The sequence below is a fragment of the Anabrus simplex genome, chromosome 5 (assembly GCF_040414725.1).
Source record: "Anabrus simplex isolate iqAnaSimp1 chromosome 5, ASM4041472v1, whole genome shotgun sequence".
In the NCBI taxonomy this organism is placed as follows: Eukaryota; Metazoa; Arthropoda; class Insecta; order Orthoptera; family Tettigoniidae; genus Anabrus; species Anabrus simplex.
Window position 1 is genome coordinate 241,465,877 of NC_090269.1, and position 23,735 is coordinate 241,489,611.

The 23,735-nt window shown below is 36.7% G+C and overlaps 1 protein-coding gene across 3 annotated transcripts in view; it reads right to left on the bottom strand.

The window, feature by feature from the left end:
• Positions 1-801: 801 nt before the first annotated feature.
• The window catches only part of LOC136873943 (glutathione S-transferase 3, mitochondrial), a 116,855-nt gene continuing 93,921 nt past the window's right edge, over positions 802-23,735 (bottom strand). For 2 of the 3 annotated variants that reach the window (XM_067147319.2, XM_067147318.2), the window contains one exon: positions 1,905-12,550. In XM_067147319.2, coding sequence (XP_067003420.1) covers positions 12,450-12,550 — 101 coding nt within the window. In that variant the 3' untranslated portion in view covers positions 1,905-12,449. Of the gene's footprint in view, positions 1,561-1,904; positions 12,551-23,735 lie in introns of those variants that run through there. The other variant, XM_067147320.2, reaches the window with a different exon arrangement.

Consider the following 23,735-nt stretch of genomic DNA (forward strand, 5'->3'; position numbering starts at 1 on the left):
GGAATTCTTGGAGAAATTGAGGGATGTAGCATTATTGCAAAGGTCAGATGAAGAGCTGACACTAGAAATTACAAGAATAGAACAGAATGACTTGGAGGGCAAGGGGCAACCGAATAGAAATTGTAAATACATATTGAAAAATGGGATGTTGATTAAATATATCAGCAAGGATTCAAATAAGACAAAATAGTCGTACCAAAGTCCCTGCAAAAAGGAATAATTTGGCATACCCATAGAGTAATTGGACATGGTAGCATGGAGAAGGTAGTGAGAACGATAAGGGAAAGGTTCACGTGAAAAGGAATAAGGCGAACCGTCAGAAATGTAATCAAGACGTGTGGTACATGTCAGACAAAGCATAATTCATTCCTAACCAAGCATGAACCGGTTGCTATATTACCAACAACCCCTCGAGAGGTTCTTGCATTGGATATTTAAGGAAAACTACCACCGGCTACTAGAGGATATAAATATATAGTCGTTACAATGGATGTCTTTTCAAATTTCGTAGTGTTACAACCGATTAACAAACCTAATAAGATGTCCTTGGACGTAAATTGCTGTTGACAGTCTAAATGTTTTAATGTGTAATTTATTTTAATGGACAATTTTCATATCAACTAATGTAATACAAACTATAAAAACAACGCAAGAACTTACTGTTACCTGTTGCTTTATACTGTCAACAATGCATTCAAGCACATTTTACCATGTCTGCTAATGCTTCATTGTGCTTATGTAATTTATTATTTTAATGGACAATCAACACATAATTTCATATTAGCTAACGTAATTACTGTTAATACAAACGCAATATTAACCACCTTATAAGTAACAATTAAGCTTATCTCACACATGACTACACATTTATATGTTAATGGAACTCCTGTTAACTGACAAGGCAAATGCCTATTGTAACTATCACAAAACTAGTCCAACATACTCATTATGCATAAAGATTAAGATAGAAGACAAACTTATTCAATTATTCTTGTCAATAATTGGGCATATGTATATATTGTGTCATATTTTATTATGTATTAAGAGCATTTTAATTTGTTTATATAATTTTTAGTTAAGCTGTAAAATTAGAAATTCTTAGCAAAGCATAAGCATAGCCACCATAACGTTGTCAAATTCAGAATCTGTTATAAAGTTCTTAAGTAGTGAGGCATAATACAAAGATGCAAATAATATAAGATTCTAATAAAGCTGAAGATGACTTTGTAAGAGTCGAAACTGTTCCTATTATACATGTTATAATAAATAAGTATTGATCAGGTGGAACTTTTCTTTCTTTTATGACATTTCGTGACTATCAATACAGAACAAAATGAAATTTATCAATCAAGATACTGTAATATTATTAATTATTTTCTATTTCTATACAACATAGTTCTTTTTACTAGCGGCCAGCGAGGTAAGCCGTAACAAGCCTCTTCTCCTGACCACGAGTTATCATATAAAGCTAGCTCATGCCTTGAGGAACAGCATACATTACCAAGTCAGAGTCGCTTCCTGGAAGGAGGTTACGATGTGTCCCGGGTGTGTGTTGTAATGCTGAAATACAGGGTGATTTATATAAACTGGGTAGTTTTCAAAATGATCCCATTTCTATCTGAAAGTAGATTGACACTAGCGGATGTAAGACATAATTTTACAGTCGAATGGCTTTAATAGTGTTGGAAGAAGCACAACATTATATTTTAAACACGTTCTAAGTTGGCTTCAGCTGTTCAAGCAGGTGTACTTCCCTAGTAAGAAGCATTAAAGAAGGGACTAGAGGACAAATGAAATTTGAATAGAAGAAAGGAGACAAAGGATTATGAAAAAGAGGAGAAAAGGAAATCATAAATATGGACTAAAATTGTTTCAATCACCATGAAAATAAGAAATGTTAAACATGTTTTGTAAATATTTTAATATGAAGCTTACATGTTCTGTATTTTTATTGTAGCAAAAATATAAAAGTAATTTAGAATTGCATCCTGAAATGATTTAACAACAAATAATATACTAGAAAAGAAGACAAAATAGATCTTTCACGTTTTTAACTGTAACACTTAGAATAAGAAAATACAAACAATACTGCATACAGCTGTTGACTCATTCTACTTCATCATTAAACACTATCTTAAAAAGAATATACAACATTGTTTTTCCCAATGTACAGGAAGGAAATCACATTTATTTCAGATTCACTGCTCTTATAGAGAATATTAATTCTTTAATTAATTCTCTTACATCCAGTCATTTTGAAAAACAGAGAAAGAAATGTTCTCAAAAGAAACAAACAAGGAAACTTTACTTTTCCATTTGAAGACAGGTTTCCAAATAAATGTTCATTTGAAGATATTTTATCTAACAAGGGTCAATTCTCATATAAATAGCAGTCAAAGAAGTGCTTCCAACACAAAGTGTTAAAACTAATTATTGTGCTCAGCAGCTCCTAAATAATATCGTAATTAATCACTGTTAACCTGAAACTTAGAGAATCTTCATGAAGAGGATTTTCAGTTATTCCCAGTAATTTCTAGGATGCAGCAGCCAGCCTTGCACATTGTGGGTTTTGACCTATGGTTTTAAACTAAATGCCATTCCAGATGTCAAGTGAATTTTCATGTTAAAATGCTACCCTGAAGTCACAGGAACTTGTGCCTCAGTTTTCTGTGTGGAAATCCAGACCTAAGTCACTGTGTTTAACCATACCTCCTATTGTGAAATTGAAATCCTGCACAGGGTCATACTGATTCCATAGATTTGCTTGAAATAGAAATGCAGGACCTCACGATTTCTTTAAAAGCACATCGTACCATCTACATTCTGCTCGCCTTCATGTTTAAATTTCTGTGTATGCTTATTCTCTCTGCAATTTCATTAGAAACTGATATAACCCATGAGGATGGATCATTACAACATTTGAGAGGTGATCTTTTCAACCCTGTTACACATTTCATGTTCATGAAGGTATAAGCAGGACAACATCATACTGACTCCACAGTTGTGCTGCAAATTGGTAAGAAAGTACTCATTGGTGCAATTTTTTCCTCCTACCTTGGATACAATTACTCGCAAAATATTCTGTTCCTGGGAAGAAGTTAATCTTGCCTTGAACAATTTAAAGCAAAGTTCAAAAGTGCTCCAAAACTTCCCCTGGCAGCTTAAACATTACTGCACACAAATGGGAAGCAAGGGCTGGGAAAAATAGTGAAAACAATAGGAATTGTAACTTAAATTTTGGTGTGAATTTAATACTTTTAGAGAAAACTTAATTGAGAAAATGTACTCCAATAATTTTTCTTCAAGCAAATGAAGATACAGTATTTTTCCTACATAAAACAATCATGTATGTCCGGTTCTACCACCTGCGGGCAAAGTAGCACATAACTTGCCCTCCGCGTACGAGGATATTTCTGTTCGACCACTCCCACATAGCACTATCGGCAGCATAAATCGTAGTTACCCGGTGCGTAATTTACCTGCCACTTCGAAGGTCTGATAAGACTTTACCCGCTGGGCAAGTTTTGAGAGATGAACATTATTAGCTGTGTTTTTGGTGATATACAGCTTAAATTAGCTTAGTATGTTGACAAAAGCATCGATATTATATTGCAGGAATTTGAACAGTAATGCCTCCCTTGAGTTGCAACGGTCACACCAGCCTCTCGTATCTGCAGCGTGAGGGGCACATATTATATGTGGTCAAGCTTTCGCGAAGAAACTCTGCAATGATATAAAATCAAAACCTGTCAGGAAATCATCTCAAGTGAGCTTTAATTTTCCAATTTTAATTTTTCAGTTTTCAGACATCAGATATAAGATTTTATATGTATGTGTGCCACTCTAAGTATTCTCGTAGAGTAATGGTTAAGGCCCTTGCTTAGTAATATGAGGTACGAAGGTTCAAGTCCTCATTATGCCGAATATTCACTGAAACGTTTAATCACAGCATTATGTCTAATAGGAAAATACTTTATATGTGTGCTACTTATAGAAAGTGATGTTATGATTAATTCCAATCATCACTGATCTGCATTTAGGATTGTCGCCCACATGGCAGATTCCCTATCAATAGTTTACCTAGTCTTCTCGTAAATGATTACAAAGAACTTGGAAATTGGTCAAACATTTCCCTTGATAAATAATTCCATTCCCGAATTCCTCTTCCTGTAAATGGATATTTAACTCAATTTGTTCTTTATCTTCCAACTTTATCTTCAGAAATTAAATATTAATATGAAATACACTATCAATAAATGGAAGCATGTGAAACTAAACAAGGTCACAAGAGCTATTTGCAAACAGAGGATCTTGGAGATACTTAAAACAATTAACAGAAGCCTGAAGATAGAATGCTCAAAGGCAATAGATCCATAAGGAAGATGTGGGTATATACATATATGGAAGTACATACAAGAATGTTAAGAACAACGGCAGGGAACGAAAATAAATTTAAAATTTAAATTTAAATTAAAAAACGAAGAGAACCTGCGTACCTTCTATTTTGGAGCGAGTGCCTACTAAAGGAATACATTCCGAAACACTGCCTTATGTGACAGCTTATAACTGGCATAAGAAAATGTAAACATTAAGATCTCGAGATTTTAAGCCCAATTAAGTACTGATTTTGAACCTCATACATTAACCTCACCAAAGCTTGATATAAATCATTGTCCATAACTCTACAGACTTCCCTTATTACGCTTGTTGGTGATAATCAGCAGATGTAAGCACAGGAAAAGAAGACAATCGAAATGAGCATTCATACATCTTAACGATAGATGACACCTCAGTCGAAAGCGAGAAGTCACTAAAAATCAGTCCAGCCAACCCCGTATGTCGGTGTCTAGGTCCGGGTAGCTACCTAGCACCTATGTGGAGGGGGTAGCATGCAAGCCAAAGTACCACGTGATTTACACCCCTGGGTAGTTTACTTCCCGCGTAGCTGCCATCTAGTTTACCAGCAGATGGTTGAACCGGACCTAAATATAACATATTTTGTCTTAGACGTTAACAATGTTATATAGTCTAGGACAACATGTCTTTCCCCCCTTCCTTAGCTTATTTAGTACTTACTTTTCTGTCACAAGTCTCATGGAGTTATCCTAACATTAAAACATACATTATGACTAAACTGAATGAGTGGATGACTGCATGAATTGGTACATGGATGATTTCAAGGTTGAAAACAATTCAAATACATTGCTAGGATATACAAATTTGTAACAAACATACTGATATGGGTTAGTCGCATGGAAAGACTCTTAAATGTCAAAGAACTGAGCGACAATAATGTTCTAAAAACTTTAATAAGAGAGTTGAGGACATAACTTCCCGTGTTAATCAGCTGGTTACAAAAATTACTCTTAATTGTAAATGGTTGAACCGGACCTAAATATAATATATTTTGTCCTAGACGTTAACAATGTTAACAATCTATTAACAATCTAAAGAAAAAAAGAAAAAAAACTTTTCCTTTTCTACCATTCTTCATTTTCATTAGTAATGTGTTCTATAAATATAAACATATGAAGATGTGTACAATACTGAAAAAATCCATTATTATAATTTATAGGCATAGTTTCATAACGTCTATGTGCTAAAACAATGGACCATTCAATCATTGCTGAAGTATGGTTTTCTTCAATTCAGTATTTCCTTGTAAATAAACTTAGCTTATTAAATCCTGAATACATCAATCATCTAAATATGATGTACTTGCATTGTTTTCTAGATCCGTAAGGATAATTAAAACGACAAATGATTGTTCATAAGATACAATTTGTTATCAGTGATCACTGATGTTATGAAAACCACAATATGAAAGTACTGTATAATCCCAAATACCAACCACCAGCGAATAAGACCTACACCCAGAATTTCTAATGTCAAAATTCGTAAAAAGAAATTACATGTTCACTGACCGATTTTATTACATTTCGGAACAAAATTGCTAATATCATGTGGCATAGCGAGAACCCCATTGTAAATATTTTTCTTAAAGCCCCTCGAAAATCCCTGTATTAACCTGTATAAAATCCTATGGTCACAACAAAAACCCTTTCGCTCATGCATCCCAAAGAGTATATTCATCCATTATTACGATTTTATGAGTCATCACAGAACACCTGGTGATTTATAGCGCACATTATTTTTTCCGTTATCAATATTTATACCCACAGCATTTAAAATGAGTACAATCGAACACCTTCTGTCTCGATTTCCTGCTATAAGCACTAGCGAGTGCTCTCACTGACATTTGAAGGTACTGTCCAAGTTGATTAGTAATACCCCTCGACTCACGACTCCGACTGTTTTAAAAAAGAACATACATGATATAATAACAAGGTATGGCTAAACTTTCAGGACATATTCCTCACAAGGGATTCAATGCAGCGGCAGGTTGATGCGTGTATCAAAGCTAACGGAAGGTATTTTCAACGTTTCATATAAGAAAGAGTTTCATGTGGTATGCTGGTACATTTGGTTCTTGTGTGTTTCTCATAATTACTGTACTATGTAGAGTTATAGAACATGAGTTCTAACATGGAAATAAGCATTTCTGGACCCATGACCATATAAAATATATTTTTCTACGTGTGAGGAATGTGTCCTGAAAGTAAGGCCGTACTACATCATTACACCCTGTATACGCTGGACCATTCAAGGAAGTTTGAAACGAGAGGTAAAACCATGTATTCACAATAACTGCATTCATAACGTGGCTGATAGCAGTTGTTAATTTATTAGAAATGAAGGTTGGAGTACATGATCCATTTTAAATTTGATACTAGGTGTTGAAATTAAATAAAGAATGTGATAATTCTCAAGATTCAACAGTGTCCATCCCTCATTTCAGAAGTTAGTCTAAATATTTTCGTGCTGGTTGAATTCCAGAAGCTTTTCCCATGTAAATTTAATAGAAAAATTTTAATACTACTCTTAGTACTTGAAATATGTTTCTATGATACATGGATGGTTAAGTTAGGTGATGCTGTATGAGTAAAAAAACTGAAATGTTTGTCACAGAAGTCTACTACTGTATTACAATTTTTAGGAAGTAAATTGAACATGCACGTTCACACAGCATCAAAATTAGAAAATAACTCAATTCATATTCTGGACCCATGACCATATAAAATATATTTTTCTACGTGTGAGGAATGTGTCCGGAAAGTAAGGCCGTACTACATCATTAAACCCTGTATACGCTGGAACATTCAATTTGCAATTAGGATGCTAATGGAAAAATACTGGGAGAAGAACAAGCCTTTATTCATAATATTTTTGGACATTGAGAAAGCATACGATAGTGTACCAAGGGAAAGAATTTGGCAATGCATGAAAGAACTTCAAGTGCGAGACAGCCTCATAGACAAAGTGAAAATGTTGTATAGTGGGAACAGAAGCTGTATTCAAGTAGGATGTAGTTTGTCAGACTGGTTTGAAACAAAGAGAGGAGTGCAGCAGGGCAGCTCATTGTCACCACTTCTATTTATTATTGTAATGGATGTAGTAATGAAATCTATTAAAAGGAAAGAACATGGAGATATCAAAGCCTTCACATTTGCAGATGATGTTGCGATCTGGAGTGACTCAGAAGATGAATTGGGAGAGAGAATACAAAGCTGGAATGAGGAGTTTAAGAAATATGGTTTAAACATCAGCAAGACCAAGACGGTGGTGATGAAAGTGTATGGGGAAGGAGCAGAACCAACAGCCATGTTAAATGAATCTCAACTGGACAGCGTTCCAGTTTTCAAATACTTGGGTAGCGTTATATCAAACGACAACCTAGCAAAACATGAGGTGAACAATCGAATCAATAAGGCAACACAATTCTACCACCAGGTAAGACACCTGCTGTGGGATGAGCAAATACCCATGAAAACAAAAATGACATTGTACAAGTCCTATTATACACCAATTCTTACATACAGTCTCGAAACCACAACACTGACCAATAGAGATAATTCCAAACTTCAGGCAGCTGAAATGAAATTCCCACGCACTATGATCCAGAAAACCAGGAAAGACAAGATTAGGAATGAGAAAATTAGAGAAGAAGTAGGAATAGACAATTCTCTCCTAAATAAGATTCAGATATCAAGACTGAAGTGGTTTGGTCACATGAAGAGGATGCCAGTAAACAGAACTGGAAGGAAGGAATTTGACAGAAAGGTAGAAGGAAGACGACCCGTGGTAAGGCCACGAAGGAAATGGATAGATTTAGTTAAGAGCGATGTAATGCTGAGAGGTCATGATTGGGACAAGTTGGTGGAGGAAGAATGGTACAAGGACAGGATGAGATGGAGGAGGCTCATATACCACACCCGGGAAACTGGAGATTGTTTAGGATGATGATGATTATGATCATATTCCACAGTAGGGAAATCATCTGCAAAAACGGTTTTGAACAAACTGACTGCCATTTCATACTGACTTGAATGTCTTTTCTCTTGTCTTTTTTTCTAGTTTTACAAAAAAATCAGCTGGCACACTGTGTGGTTCCGGTAACGCGGAAGTGAGCAAGATTCTGGCCGCTTACAAGTCACGTTCGACATGAAATTGCTGTTGCCACATTGATACACATACTAAACAGTGTATATGTGACCAAAATATGACATGCACCCGATTTTTAGAAGCAATATTTTTCCAAAAGAAGTAAAGGTGATATTCGGGATTATATGATATATACAGAAACAAGGTTGAAATTATCCCTTCCACTATGAACATAAACATCATGAGTCCCAATGAAACTCTAATTTTATTTGGTGTAGTGTTAGTAAAACTCACTGTTTTGCCTTTAAAATTTCTGGTTGTTCTCGATTAAACCTAATTTTAAATTATTTCTTTTTCCAGAAAATATGCTACATTAAGTGCGTATCGAATGTTAACACTGTCAATAAGTGTGATTACTGTAAAAGTGTGACAATGTAAGAGGCGTGGAGTGAAGATTAAGATTCAACATGCATGTGTCAATAATATCCTCACGAGTCGTACAATACTACTATACCAGTTGCAGGAATGACTTTAATGGTATGATTGCGGCTGAGGAAAAGTTTGAAGATGAACAACTGGAAGGTTTGCTGAAGCCTTAAATACAGGATTACACTGCTTTTACATTCTTGTATTCAACGTTTTCCTTTCATTTAAGACATATTTTGTTGGTTTCCACAGATTTCCTATGCTTACAATGGATTAAAATCCTGAAATTTACGTTCGCGACATTTCATGCTCCGCGCCATTTACGCCACGTCAGGCTGTTTAAGAGGGGAAAAATCAAAGTAAAATGACATTCCAGCTGAAATAAAACACTTTGAGTAACCATGGTATGATGACCAAATCAAACAACCATAGTCTAACTCTTAGCACGGAGCTCCTGCTTTCCTTCGTGTCTAGGCATGTTCATCTTTTGAGAAGCTACAGTGGTGAAGTTATAAAGTGATTCAGTGTTCGTCTTGCCCCAGTTCGTTATTTTGTGGTTACTGTTTTATGCTTGCTTTTCTTGTTGCAGTTATTAAAGTTATTGTGACTGGTTCATCAGATTTAGCGTACCAATATATACCAAATACACTACCAATGTTTTTTCCAGAAATACATAGATGCGCTCATTATTTGAAATACCACTTCACCTCAAATAAAGGATCCAGTTATACTATAGCGTTGTCTCGCCTTCGTCTTTGCATGCTAGAAGTGAAGTGTGTGAACTACGTATTAAGTATGGCTACAGGTTCTCATAATCGCTCGTTCAAGGCTAAAGAAAAGCTTTAGTTTATATAAGATGCAGAGAATATTGGAAACTGTATGTCAGAGAAAGTTGTATTCGCAACTGGCGAAGAAAAACACCCTACTTTAAAACAAATAGGAATCGCCAGGAATTTTGCACAAGAATGTCAGACAGCGCACTCATTACAACACATGGGCGGAAACTAGCCAATTACAAATATCAGGGGAAGGTATGAAAACCACATGCCTACCCAAAAAATGTATATATTAATAAGGATTCAATTCTTGCACATAAAACAAAAATTAAAGCCAATTCTTTTTCCTTATACTTCTCTTCTAAAATTAGGGTGTGCAGATTATTCGATGGCACAGATTATTGGTGTCCATTATCCTATTTTTGTTCTTGTTATATGAATCGAGCAACCAAGTCATTTGCCGCGATCATCTTTTCATGACGTTTTAACATTCAAACATATTTGTTAATCCTTCTTTGTTATTGCTTATTGTTTTTCTGGCTAATAATGGAAAAGAGGAAAAGGAAAACTTCCACTACGGAAGAGAAGGTCTGAATCTCGGAAAAAGTTGATTTGTTCTGAGGAACACATATTGCACTAGCATGCAAGTTGCAGCTCTCTGTAACCACGCTGAATGCAATGGTGAAAAACAGAGGAAGCATATCAACAAGAGCTTCAGAATGTGGACCAGACTTGAAAGAGAAAAAAAAGGAAGAAAAAAAGCTAATATGCATATACGAGGAACTGGAAAGAATACTCAGAAGGTGGTTTGAAACTTCAAGAGCTGCAGACATTCCAACTGATGTGCTCTTGAAGCTAAAGGCATAACATAGCTTATAAAATTATTTATGAGGGAATCAAATGCAGTTAGTGACAAAACTGTGGAAGAGTGGATCAGTGGATGATTGCAAGAGCTGACCAACAAATACATACCCAGGAACACTTTTAACCCAGATGAAACTTAGTGTGTTGCCACGCAGAACTTTGGCATACAAAGAGGATAAATGCCATAGTGGGAAACAATGCAAAATGAAGCTCACAGTGATGTTGGGAGCCAATGCTGGTGTCTCTGAGAAGCTCCACCCCTTTGTGATAGGGAAACCTAAAGAGCCTTGCTGCTTAAAGAATGTGCGAACATGACCAACATAAAACTTGGATGAACTCGGATCTTTTCTGACAGCAGTTGGCTGCTGTGGATGCAAAACATGCGTGCGCAAAATAAGATCATCATCAATCACTGTTTGCACATCACATGGATGTTTATTTGAGGAATATGTAGTTAGAATTTCTGCCTGGTAACTACACAAGCAAGCTGCAACAAATTTTATTGCTTATGGATGCTGGAAAAGATCTATCATCATGTAAAGTTTCAATCCTGGATGCACTTCACTTCACTGCAAAGTCTCAGAAGGCTTTGAAGCAGACTACCATTTCCAATTGTTTTTTGAAAGCAGTATTCCTCAAGAATAATCCAGACTCTCAGCTGCCAAGGGAAAAATGATGACGAGGAGAAGAAGAAGAAGAAGAAGAAGAAGAAGAAGAAGAAGAAGAAGAAGAAGAAGAAGAAGGCCTGCTTCCGGGAGTATGGAGAATATTCCAGGCAAAAATGCACTATAGAAGACTTACTTCAAGTGGATGATGCTGTGTAACTGCAGGGGAAAAAAGTGTGGAGGAGTTGATTGTGAAACAAATAGTAGCCAAGTCTCCCACCAGTGACAATGAAGAAGAAAAAGAAGAGCACAGTGAAGTTATGCCTAACGGTGCTGAGGCAAGTGCAACAGTGGACATTTTATGTAAATACTGTACCTGTAGAGAGGGGTGAAAATAATTTTCATAACCTTTATGAACTTAAAAAACAACTAGAGGACATCACAGATAAGAAGTGCAAACACAGACCAATTCTGGACTAATTTGGTAGGAAGTAGTGATTATGTAGTTTTTTATATGGAATAAATACGTGTTAATGTTGTAAATCGGTACAATAGCAGTAATTAAAATGTTCCATCCAGTGAAAGAAAATTTATTGCAATGTAGGTGATTCTAGAGCTAACTGGATAACTGGATTAAAATAATACAGAATATTTTAACTACAGTACTTGCCTGCACCTTTTCCAGGTCAGTGCATGAGCAGAATTACAAAGGCAGTGTAGTAACAATTAATTATCACTGGATCTTTATTTGAAAAAAGTAATAGTATTAAGATTGAAATACTCTATAAATTAATAATATGCTCTTGTGTAACATTTCCCCCTTTTTCAGAACATTTTTACGTATATCAGTTGTTCACATGATTTTCACTTTCCCCCCATTTACACCAGTATTCCTTGGTCCCCCTGTAAAGTGTAAAAGAGGGGTAATACTGTATATTTAAAAGACTTGCAAATCTAAATTTACAAGGAAATGTCAATGGCAGAAATCACCAGAACATTTCACTGACTGCAGTTTTTCTCTTGAGATAAAGTCTGAAACGCAAGTGGTAGTAGAAAATATGTTTAAAGAAAAGAAATGACGTTTTGTAATAAAGCAAATTTGAAAGTAATAGGCCTAATAATGTGAGGTCTACAATTCATAAACTTTATTCAAATACGACTTATCCCTTTTCTTTCTCTCCTTCTTTAAATTCTCCTGCTGAAAACACTGAATTAAAGACCAAACACATATTACAAAGCACCGACACCAAAGTAATAACAGTACACTGCCTGGTGCTTAAAGCACTCCGATGAGCCTCAAACCCAGTTTTGTGGTGGCTGCCAGCATTGCAAAAAGCCCCAAGTAACCAAATGCGCCCTGCATCCGTTTCTTAGGATCTGGAAATTAAAGAATAATATTTTAAACACTGTGTGTTAAATCACATAATGGAAAGAATTTCAAAACCAAACGTGGCCTGAACATCAATTTATGGGTGTCATTCTGAATGAGAGTGTGATATCTCATCACTTATGTCTAAACCCTTTGAGTGACAAATTGGCCAGTACCAGGTTCAGAGAAATTTATCCAGCCTCAGAGAGCTGTGATTAGAATACAAGCAAGTGAAATGAAATTTTTGAGAAGCAGGATAGGAGTGACAAGAATGGATTAGATGAGAAATAAAAAGGTTAGAGATATAGTAAAAGAAGAGCCACTAAAGAACAGGATAGAAGCATCTAGACTCAGATGGTATGGACACATGAAGAGAATGACAGGAAAAAAGGATACCTAGGAGGATGCACGAAATGGAGATAACAGGAAAATGATCAAGAGGAAGACAGGTGGATAAAAGGAATGGAGGAGTGTGTACAGAGAAGAAGAGAAGACTGGGCAAGAGTGAAGAGGGAGAAGTGGTGGAAAGATAAGGGGAGATGGAGAGGCTTACTGTATGTTCCAAGCAGACCTGGCCAACAGCTGGAAACTGCATATGATGATGATGATGATGATGATGATGATGATGATGATACACGGGATCAGCAGGTCAGAGTATCCTTTTTTAATTTTTTTTAAATATTACAATTTGCTTTACCGTCACACTAATATAGTTAGGTCTTATGGCAATGATGGGTTAGGAAAGGGCTAGGAGTGGGAAGGAAGCAGCTGTGTCCTTAATTAAGGTACAGTCCCAGCATTTGCCTGATGTGAAAATGGGAAACCACAGAAAACTATCTTCAGGGCTCCCGACAGTGGGGTTCGAACCCACTATCTCCCGAATACAAGCTCACAGCTGTGTAACCCTAACCACATGGCCAACTTGCTCGTTGGCCAGGGTATCCTTTGGCAATACGTTATTCTCTCAAAGTAATTTCTTAGAAGTATGTAATCATTTTTGTCACAACTGAATTGAGAACGTCTGCTGGTCAGTTATGTTTCCAATATGAGAACTGTATGGAACAGAATGGAAGAGAAGAGGCTCTATATTACATCAGTACATGTCCATTCCCTGTCCCGTTTCTTTGCGGGGTCGGGTAAGAAGTGGGATGAATCTTTGTAGCAAGTTTTTACTATCTCCTGTCGAATAGCACCTAGGGGTCTGCTCCAAGGCTTTATGTCTCCATCTGACGGACAAATCACCATCAACAGAGCTATATGCCCTCACTCCATATGAGCACTGCGAAGAGGTTTGGAATTTAATCCAGGCTTTTAGCATGCATTCTAGTGATTAGAAATTGTATACCACCACCTCTCCTACCCTGCTGGCCAACATTCTGATGGTGAAAATTTTTCAACCAATGGGACTCGACCCGGCTAACCACGTGTCAGACGATATAGACTTCACATCTTAATGATCATGGCCACCGGGTGGGCACCCTTTGTATTATATCAATGCACACTTGTAAAACCATCAATTTCATTATATGCTTGTATGACAATCATTAAGCTCTCTTCCAAATTCTTTTGTAGTTTTTTTGAAAATAGTAACATCTGGCAAAGTTCTAATTTTATATCATCTATTGCGCCAGGCAAGGGCTCACCTGATGAAAGGAGAGGGTGTGGGAAGAAAAGTAAAGGAATGTGGTCACAGCAGTCAGAGGCAGGTACATATTGTATTGAAGTCTGCATATTCATGATCTGTGACATATATCATTTCAATGGCCTGCTTTCTCAAAACAACAACATATCAGAAAACCAAACTACAAACCCAGCCCTCTATATAAAGTTTCTCAATTTATTCAATGGTTTTTAACTAAGAACTATCAATTTCTCTCTAAAAAATCCATCGAAAACACCACCGAACTAATTGAAAAAATTAAGTCATTTAATGTGCAGCCCAAACATACCCTTCATTCTTTCGACATAGTGAATATGTATCCAAGCATACCCATAACCGAACTCTCCTCCATTATTGAAAATAACTTAAACAAACAGAGTTCTCTCAGCAAATTAGAAATACAAGATTTTATTTCTCTTCTGAAACTGGTCATCAACAATAATTTCTTTAAGTTTGATGAAACCAATTATCAACAAAATGGACTGGCCATGGGATCACCCGCATCGGGAATTCTAGCGGACATTTACTTAGACTTTCTAGAATATACAAAAATAAATAGCAAACACTTTTCCATACATCCTCATTTGGGCCAGGTATGTTGATGACACAGTGGTTATAATGAATGAAGAAATCAAGAATGCGACCTCTACCCTGTAAGAACTAAACAACTTCGACCCCCCACATCAAATTTATGCTTGAGTCCAAAAAAGTAATTAATTTTCTGGATTTAACTATTCTCAGAAACCCTTTTGCTCTTTCATATAGAATCTTCAGAAAACCGACACAAACTGCCAATACTATTCGCTAAGAATCCATACACCCCCAAACACACAAATGTGCAGTGTACAATAGCATGGTTCATCGTGTATTCATGATACCTATGACTAAGAGACCTCAATAACAAACTCAACACAATAAGAGTAATCGCCAAATTTAACGGTTACAACAGATCATTTACAGAACAGATAATCAATAAATTCAGACACCGGCCTAAGACTACTCTCACAAAAGAAAAACCAAAACCTACCATTTCATCTACTTTTACATTCAATGACGATGTCCATCAAATCACCAATCTCTTTTGAAAACATAATGTAAACATTTTCTTCACAACTAATAACAGGACTTCAGAAATTATACACAATTCAGCATCTGTCAATACCTCTAACAGATTTTCTAAATCCGGAATCTATAGATTCAAGTGTAATGACTGCAGTGCCTCTTATGTGGGACAAACAGGACATAGCTTCACTACCAGATATTCAGAGCACATCAACGCAGTAAGATATAACAAGTTTTCTGCTATAGGCCAACACATTCACGACGCTAATCATAAGTTCATCGACATAGAACATGACTTCGAGATACTTCAAATAGCAAACAAAGGGCCAATTATGAATATTCTCAAAAATTGTTTCATTCATTGCGATCAATATTTCAACCCTAACTATAATTTAAATGAAATTTCCAAGAAATCTAATATTCTTTTTGATCTCATAATTAAATGGTTAAAAAGTATTAGACCCCCTATTAACAACTCCATATTTAAAAACCTTATGTAACATATAGCCTCATCAGTTACCCCCACTAACACATCCCTCGGCTCCATCTTAGCTCTCTGCCAGTTGCTCAGCCTCTACCCCTTCCCTCCGCTTTGGCCCTTAACCTCATGATTCCATCCATCAGTCCAGCTTCGTCCGCTGATCAAACAGGCTGCTCAAGGTGAATTCGTTTCTAGTCGTTTTCCGTCATTTCTAGATTTTTCTAGTCTTTCATTCTTCTTTTTAGTCTTTCTTTTCTATCTTTTGCCTAATTCGGCTTTTAATTTCTTCTCCAGGTTCCAAAAACTCCATATTGAAGTGAGAATTAATTCTTTGGGTCTAACCAAGTCCATCATATGCATGTTTATTTTCGGAACCAAACCACAGATCAAACAGAGTGTAAACTTCATATGACTTTAAAATCTGCAGTGTAATTTCAACAAGATCAAAGAACTAAAGACATATACAAGCTGGACAAATCACCATATGTACAAATCAAACCAACGGAGTCATCATCATTTTAAAAGGATTTTATACTGAAGTGCAATACTATAATGTACCATATTTTATTTAATATTAATCTATGTAGGTGTTGTCTGTCAGGTCAACAGCCCAGGGGATGGTTGGATCCTCAAATAGCACCACCAAAGGTTATGCGGTTATAAGGAAACCCCAAAAACCAATCGCAGCATCAAAATGAGGCGTACTAGGCAAGATGAGGAGTGTGTTTAAAGTTGTTTCTAGTTAATGTGTTTGCCTGATTTGACTTGGTGGCTGATGATGGCACAGGTTTAGTGCCGAAACTAGTACCTCATGTGAACGACATGTGATTGATTCACATTAATAAATGTCTGTATTGAATAGGAGGACCCCTATTAATTAATTTTAATTATTGTAATCCCACTTCAATACGGATCATGAAATTTCTAAATATCAACTATTCGCAGATGCGGATGAAGGAAGTGCGGATGCAGAGCGGATATTATTTTGTATATCCATGCAGGACTCTAGTAATAGGGACCTCATTGCCAGCTACCCTCCTATTTACTTTATTCCTGGTTTTGTCCTTTCGAGTAGTTCAATTAATAGTTTGAATGAATCTCATTTCTGCTGCCTGACTTTCGTGTAATCAGTGTTCATAGCATGACAAGCTGAAGTAAGACCCTGGAAGACAAGTAACATAATCACTAGTTCCACATTAGTTGATGTAATGGAGAGAATAGGGCGAGTATGAGAGAGCAGACAGTGAACACACTTTTGTTATCTCTCTCCCTTCGCTATGAAGAACTTTGTTTTTAACACCTGCCGTTACTTAACACATGGATACAATATACTTCCGATAAGGTAAAATATCATATTCCAACAAAGACGTCACTGAAAATTTCACTCTCAATACAGTGCAACACTTGGCGTATGAGAGTCAGAAGCACTAGCTGCTAAGATATGATTCCTGCCAGCACACACATCGATGTTGCCAAGCAATATGCAGAGAAAGACAAAGCATGGAGCTAGAGCACATCAATGCTGGTTTAATGGAAATGTATCCCATGTATCTGTCTGGTTGCTGTATTCAGTCACTGGCCAATTTCATCGATAATATCTGTCGAAGTTGAAAATATATGCATATGAGGAGACACTGCTTTGTGCATATGACCAATGTATTTATACACCTGTGTTGTACAACAAACAGTGAAAATCTTTCTTTGAGGAAAAAAGGAATCCAACCTTTTGGTTTTCCAAATGGACTCTTATCTGCCAAGACATGAATTGATGTTCCACTCAGAAATTAAGAATATTATGAAATCTGGAACCTCATTAGAACACTTTTGAAGGGACTGAAAAATTTGGATGGCAAATGCGAGAAAACGTACTACCGATAAACGCTACTGTATTTACAATGTGTAAAAAAGAACGCGGAGTAGACGTTCTCGTTAAATCGCCTATCTTAATAATTAGTTACATGCACTACTATGGTGAAGCCTTCGTGGCTCAAGCGGCAGCGCATCGGCCTCTCACCACTGGATACCGTGGTTCAAATCCGGTCACTCCGTGCGAGATTTATGCTGGACAAAGTGGAGGCAGGACAGGTGTTTCTCCCGGGTGCTCCGGTTTTCTTAGTCATCTTTAATTCCAGCAACACTCTCCATTAACATTTCATTTTACCTGTCAGTCATTTATCATTGCCCTAGAGGAGTGTGACAGGCTTCGGCAGCAGGCACATTTCCTATCCTCGCCACTGGATGGGGGCTTCATTCATTCCATTTCTGACTCGGGCGAATGACTGGAAACAAGCTGTGGATGTTCATTTTTCACTACTACGGTCAGAACATAAACATAGGTTATTATCGGTAACTTACACAGGGAATAAATAACAACGTAAAGATGAAAATGAATTACTATAATGTATTCCAACTACCGTACATTACATAGTACACTATAACGTATTTCAGTTCTACAACATCAAAACACACTAAAATCATCTACACTGTCAAAAACTATCAGAGATAGGAAACAATATCACATCATGTTTTCCAGATGCCAGATTTTGTATTTATATAACGTAATATAATGTCCTATAATATCTATATATATGTAAAATAAGAATTTTGTCTGTACATTGCTCAGAATTTGAAAAGAATGGTATTTCTGTATCGGACATGTTCACAGTAACCAGGAAATGCACTTTTTACTTTTCCGTAATTTTTGTCTGTCTGTCTGTTTGTCTGTCTGTATGTATGTACACGCATCGCTAGAAAACGGCCAAAGAGAATTTAATGAAAATTGGTATGAAAAGTCGGAGAATAAGTCACTACAATCTAGGCCATAAATAATTTTATTCACACTGATAGAAATGGTAGTTTGGGGGAAGGCCTAAAATTTAATTTTCAAATATTTATGTTTTTAGTAGTCCTATATTAATAAAAATTGGATGCAAAGTCGAGGAATACATCGCTACAATCTAGCCTATGAATAATTTTATTCACACTAAGTGAAATGGTAGTTTAAGGGAAGGCCTAAAATTTAATTTTTAAATATTTACGTTATTAGTGGTCCTATTTCATTGAAAATTGGTATGCAAAGTCGGAGAATGAGCTGCTACAATTTAAGCTATAAGTAATTTTATTTACGTTGAGTGAAATGGTAGTTTAGGGGGAGGCCTAAATGTAATTCTCAAATATTTATATTATTAGCTGTCGTATCGATAAATACTACATAACCAAAGTTATAGAGAATTAAATTTCCGACCATTTATCTCTTATACATATTTACCGTACCGGCTATGATAACACAGATATTCATGTTTTTGTATTTTTGTTGCTAAGTCCATATCAACGCCGAGCTACGAGAAAATGGGTTAACAGAATTTAATGAAAATCGGTATATAGAGTCGGGGAATAAGAAACTACAGTCTAAGCTATAAACAATTATATTCATCCTGGTTGAAATTGTAGTCTAGGGGAAGGAGCCTAAAATGTAATTTTAAAATACCAATGTTATTGGTCCTATCAAAAAGTACTACATAAAAACGTTATAGAGAATACATTTTTTGATCATTTATCTTTTATTCAGTTTTACCGTACCGACTATGATACGAGTGGTATTTCAGAGTCGGAAGAAAACGAAATGTGAAGGCCCATAATATCGAAAGTGCATAACATTTATCAACAATAACATTATATTGACCATTGTTTATTGTGATGTTCTTTGTCTCTTATGCTGCCCCTCAACTCTGATAGATGAGATTACTGCTGTGTACCGAGTATAACAGCCTGACTGAATATTGGCGGGAAATAGCTGGGGAGTTAGAAGACTTTCTTCTTTAGCATGCCATTCCGCTGGTTCATACATTTTCTGATACAGCTGGTACGTAACACACTGGATCATCATAGTATTTCAGCTATTCGATCCCTACTCTGACGCGCTGTTTTGAATGAGCAGTGTGCATACTTAAGGCAGAGCCTCACTTAGTAGTAGTATTATGGCCTGGTCTAGAATAACAATTTAGGTCTTTTCCAAATTATAGCACCACAATATTCACTAAATAACTCAAAATTCAACTCTGAAAAGAGCTGTTTCTTAAGAAAAGCTTCTTTCTCTTCACTTTTATTGAATTCTACATTCAATTTATTCCAAACTAGCAGTGAAGAGGGGTTTCTCTTCTGGCTTGGAGGAAAAATTTGCCTTCAAGTCAGATAGGTTTTTCCGCCGCTAGTGTAGTGAATTGATATTTTCCGACTCATCGGGTACTCATAGGAAACAGATTAGTAATTGGGCATAGTTTTTGCCCTGGGAGTCTCCACTATTCGACCCTCTCCCCGCCGAAGAAAGCCGAAGAGTGTTCACGGATCACGGCTGTCTGCGGTTTGGTCATTCCAGGTCTGGAACTTTGGACTGTTAGATAAGCAGTGTAGTCCTGTTCGTTAAAAGTGAGAAAATGTGTGGTGTTTCCTTTTAACGAGTATTTCGTAATATGAAAGCATTGCTTTTAATCGCGCCATTCCTATTGACGTCATTGTATGTTCATTTCAGTTGGGAAAACCACTAAGACAGTCTTTCTGAGGATGTAAAAAGGCATTATAATGAAAACATTCCAACCTGATTGTGACTGATGGTATGAAATTGGGTCTACCATTACAGTGAATATTCCCACAGTCTTCATATGAGAAAAGATGTTTGGTGACCTCCCGTTGCGTTTCTAGGATGTTAAGAGCTATACAATTTAAGACAATCTTGCTCACAACGTGTACACTACCTAACCTAGAATTCTGTATACAATGAAGAATTCCGTAGCGAAGCACGGGTACATCAGCTAGTAATGTAATATAATGTCCTAAAAAATAGTACAATGAAAATGTGATCATTACAAGAAATGAACTTCATAATTAATCCTTGTCAACCTTTAACAAGTGTTGAGCATATTTTCAGAACAGCATCAAAGGGACATGTTTTGTCTCTATATGGGAGACATCTTCAGCAAAAGAACAAAAATATACTAAAGATACAGATGGAATTCCTAATAAACTGCAATATCTAAAATAATGTATAAACTTCTTGAGTTATACATTAAGAACTCAGTCAAATGCCAATATACACTTCAACAGTTAAAAAGCATATTTATAATTAAAATATTAGGTCCTCAGAGAAGATCATAAAGTTAAAATGAGATTACAAGGTTAAAATAAGCTGCATTGTTTTTGGATTGTGACAGTAGTTTTAAAGACCTTGTAAATACTCAATTGAAGACACTGTTTGATAGTCCAACACTTAGCTGACAAGTTATTGTTCCTCATGTTCTGATATTAATTTAGAAATAGGCTTAAATCAGGTGGAACTTCTCTCAAAATATGGTTGAAATGCTGGTCTGGTCTAATGGCTCAGTATGTTATGGAGAAGTTACAGTAAGAGAAGACTAAAAGGAAAAAGATTAGAAAAGAATGAAGTTTGTGATTAATAATAATGTTAGAAGCGTCCAAGTATTTACTGTAGATGCTGTTCTAAAAAGGAATACATTTTATTAAGTACTGCAAAGATGGAGTTTACCGTCAACATCTCCTTAACACCTGTTGAAAATATGATCATTGTAAACAGGAATAGAAAACATATTAAGGGGATATATTTACATGTATTCAGGAGGATTGGGACTGGGTCTTGAGAAAATCGTGCTAAACAGGAAATGCAGTAACCGAGAACATGTTAACAAGATTGCACTGTACGTCATAACCCTGTAGCATATTCTGAACTGTGTTCACTACACTTAACACATTGGTGACGGGCCCTAATAATTTTTGTAGTTTCTCAACCGACTGTACGTGATGGGCTACGAGAATTCTCAATTTTATGGATCTCGTGTTTTCTTGATTGCTACTACAATCTGGTGGCAAAATTATAAGTTTTAAACAGTATCTTCTTCTTCTTCTTGAGGCGCCTTCTCCTAGCGGAGGTTGGCGGTTCACATAGCCAGCTCTGTACGTGATGTTGCAGCATGGAAAGAACCTTCTGAAGTGCAGTTGTGCCATCTTTGTCCTTCAGCCATGAATTCCTCCTCCTGTCTACAGACCTTTTCCCCCTGTATCTTACCTTCAATGATGAGTTGTAATAGCTAGTACTTCTTGCCTCTCATAATGTGCCCTAGATATTGAGGTTTCTTTTCTTTTTTTTTTTTTTTTACAGTAAGTACATTTTGTTTCTTCATGTGATGAAGGACTTCGTCATTTGAGATTTTCAGCACCCAGGGTATTCGGAGCAGGTGGCGATATAGATACATTTCAAAAGCATCAATTCTTTTTTTCTAGATTTTGGTCAAGGGTCCAAGCTTTCACATCCAAAGAAAAAAATGGAGAACACTTAGCACCGAATCATTCGCATTCTCAATTGCAGACTTAGATCCGATCTTGTAAACAGCTGTTTCATGTTAAAAAATTGTCTCCTGGCTTGTTCTATTCTAGATTTTATCTCTCTCTCTCTTGGAATCACATTCCTCATCTAGCAAAGTGCCCAAGTATTTGAAGGAGGATACTTGTTCAATCTTATTGCCTTTTATTGACAGGGTTACTTGGATTTTTCTTTTAGAGAAAAGTACAACTTTGGTCTTGGAAGCGTTGACAAACAGGCCAAACTCTTCACTGCGCTGGACTAATTTGTCTATCATGCGTTGGAGCGCAGGTGATTCATTTGCTATGACAACAGTATCATCTGCGTACCTGATATTGTTAACTGCCTGTCCATTTATAACTATCCTGCTGTTTTCTTCCAGCAACACTTCCCTAAATATTGCTTCAGAATAAATGTTGAACAAGAGAGGTGATAGCACACATCCCTGACAAACACCTTTTCTGATTGTAGTCGCTTCTGATGTTCTTTGGTCGATTTTGACATCTGCGGTTTGATTCCAGTACAGTGCGCTGATAATGCGTAAATCGCTTTGGTCAATAACAGTCGACCTTAATATCTCTACCATCTTTTCATGTTTCACACAGTCAAAGGCTTTTTTGTAGCCAATGAAACACGCATACACAATGACATTCATGTCCCTGCACCTCTGTACTAGTACATTTAAGGAGGAGTGCTTCACGTGTGCCGACCTCATTTCGGAAACCAAACTGGGTCTGATCCATATGAGATTCACATTTCTTGTAAATCCAGGTGTGTATGATTCACAGAAATATTCTGAGTACATGGGGCATCAAACTAATCATACGGTAACCATCATGCTGGGAGGAGTTCTGCTTCTTTGGTATTGATATGAAAGTTGATCTCAGCCAGTCAGAAGGTATCTTTCCTGATGCATAGATAATGCTGAACAACGATGTTAGTAGACTGATGCCCGAGTGCACCAAGCTCGGTAATTATCAGCCTTTACGAAACCGTGGTAAAACTTTTACCGTGGTATTGTCGTAAAAGCAGTGCACCATTACTATCGCCCGGTTTCGTTACCGCGGTTTCTAGACGCTTGATTTTCTCGCTATTATTCCCCTCGGAAGAAATTCGAAGTAGTATTCAGGAAGCAGTGATCATTTCGATAGTCACTTGTCTTTAGTTTATCCAGCCGGCAGTGATCGTTTCGACAGTCACTTGTCCCTCGTGTTTACATTTTGTGACAGCGCAAGCAAGTTATCGACTCCTTAAAATGGAAAATAATGTTCGACAAGTTTTGAATGTTACATCGAAGTCCTAAAGACATGGAAGGGGACCTCCTTTTCCACACACAATATTGTCTCTCGACAACATTCCTTGTGGCAATATGGGCTCTGTTATTTCGTTGTTCTGCTGGGGAGGTGGGATTCTGAACAGGTGTAAGGAGGAAGGATTTACATGGGTAACCTCCATCACTCAAAATATAGCCATTAGCTATTTCTCTCGTCTCGAGACGCGCTCTCAGCCGAGAATTGTGAAATATTGTGCTAACATGAGTCGACCCTGGCCATCTTGCTACAATACCTCGTATCGTGAGGTTCGAATCGCTCACAGTTTGCATGTTTAGCGAGAAATAAC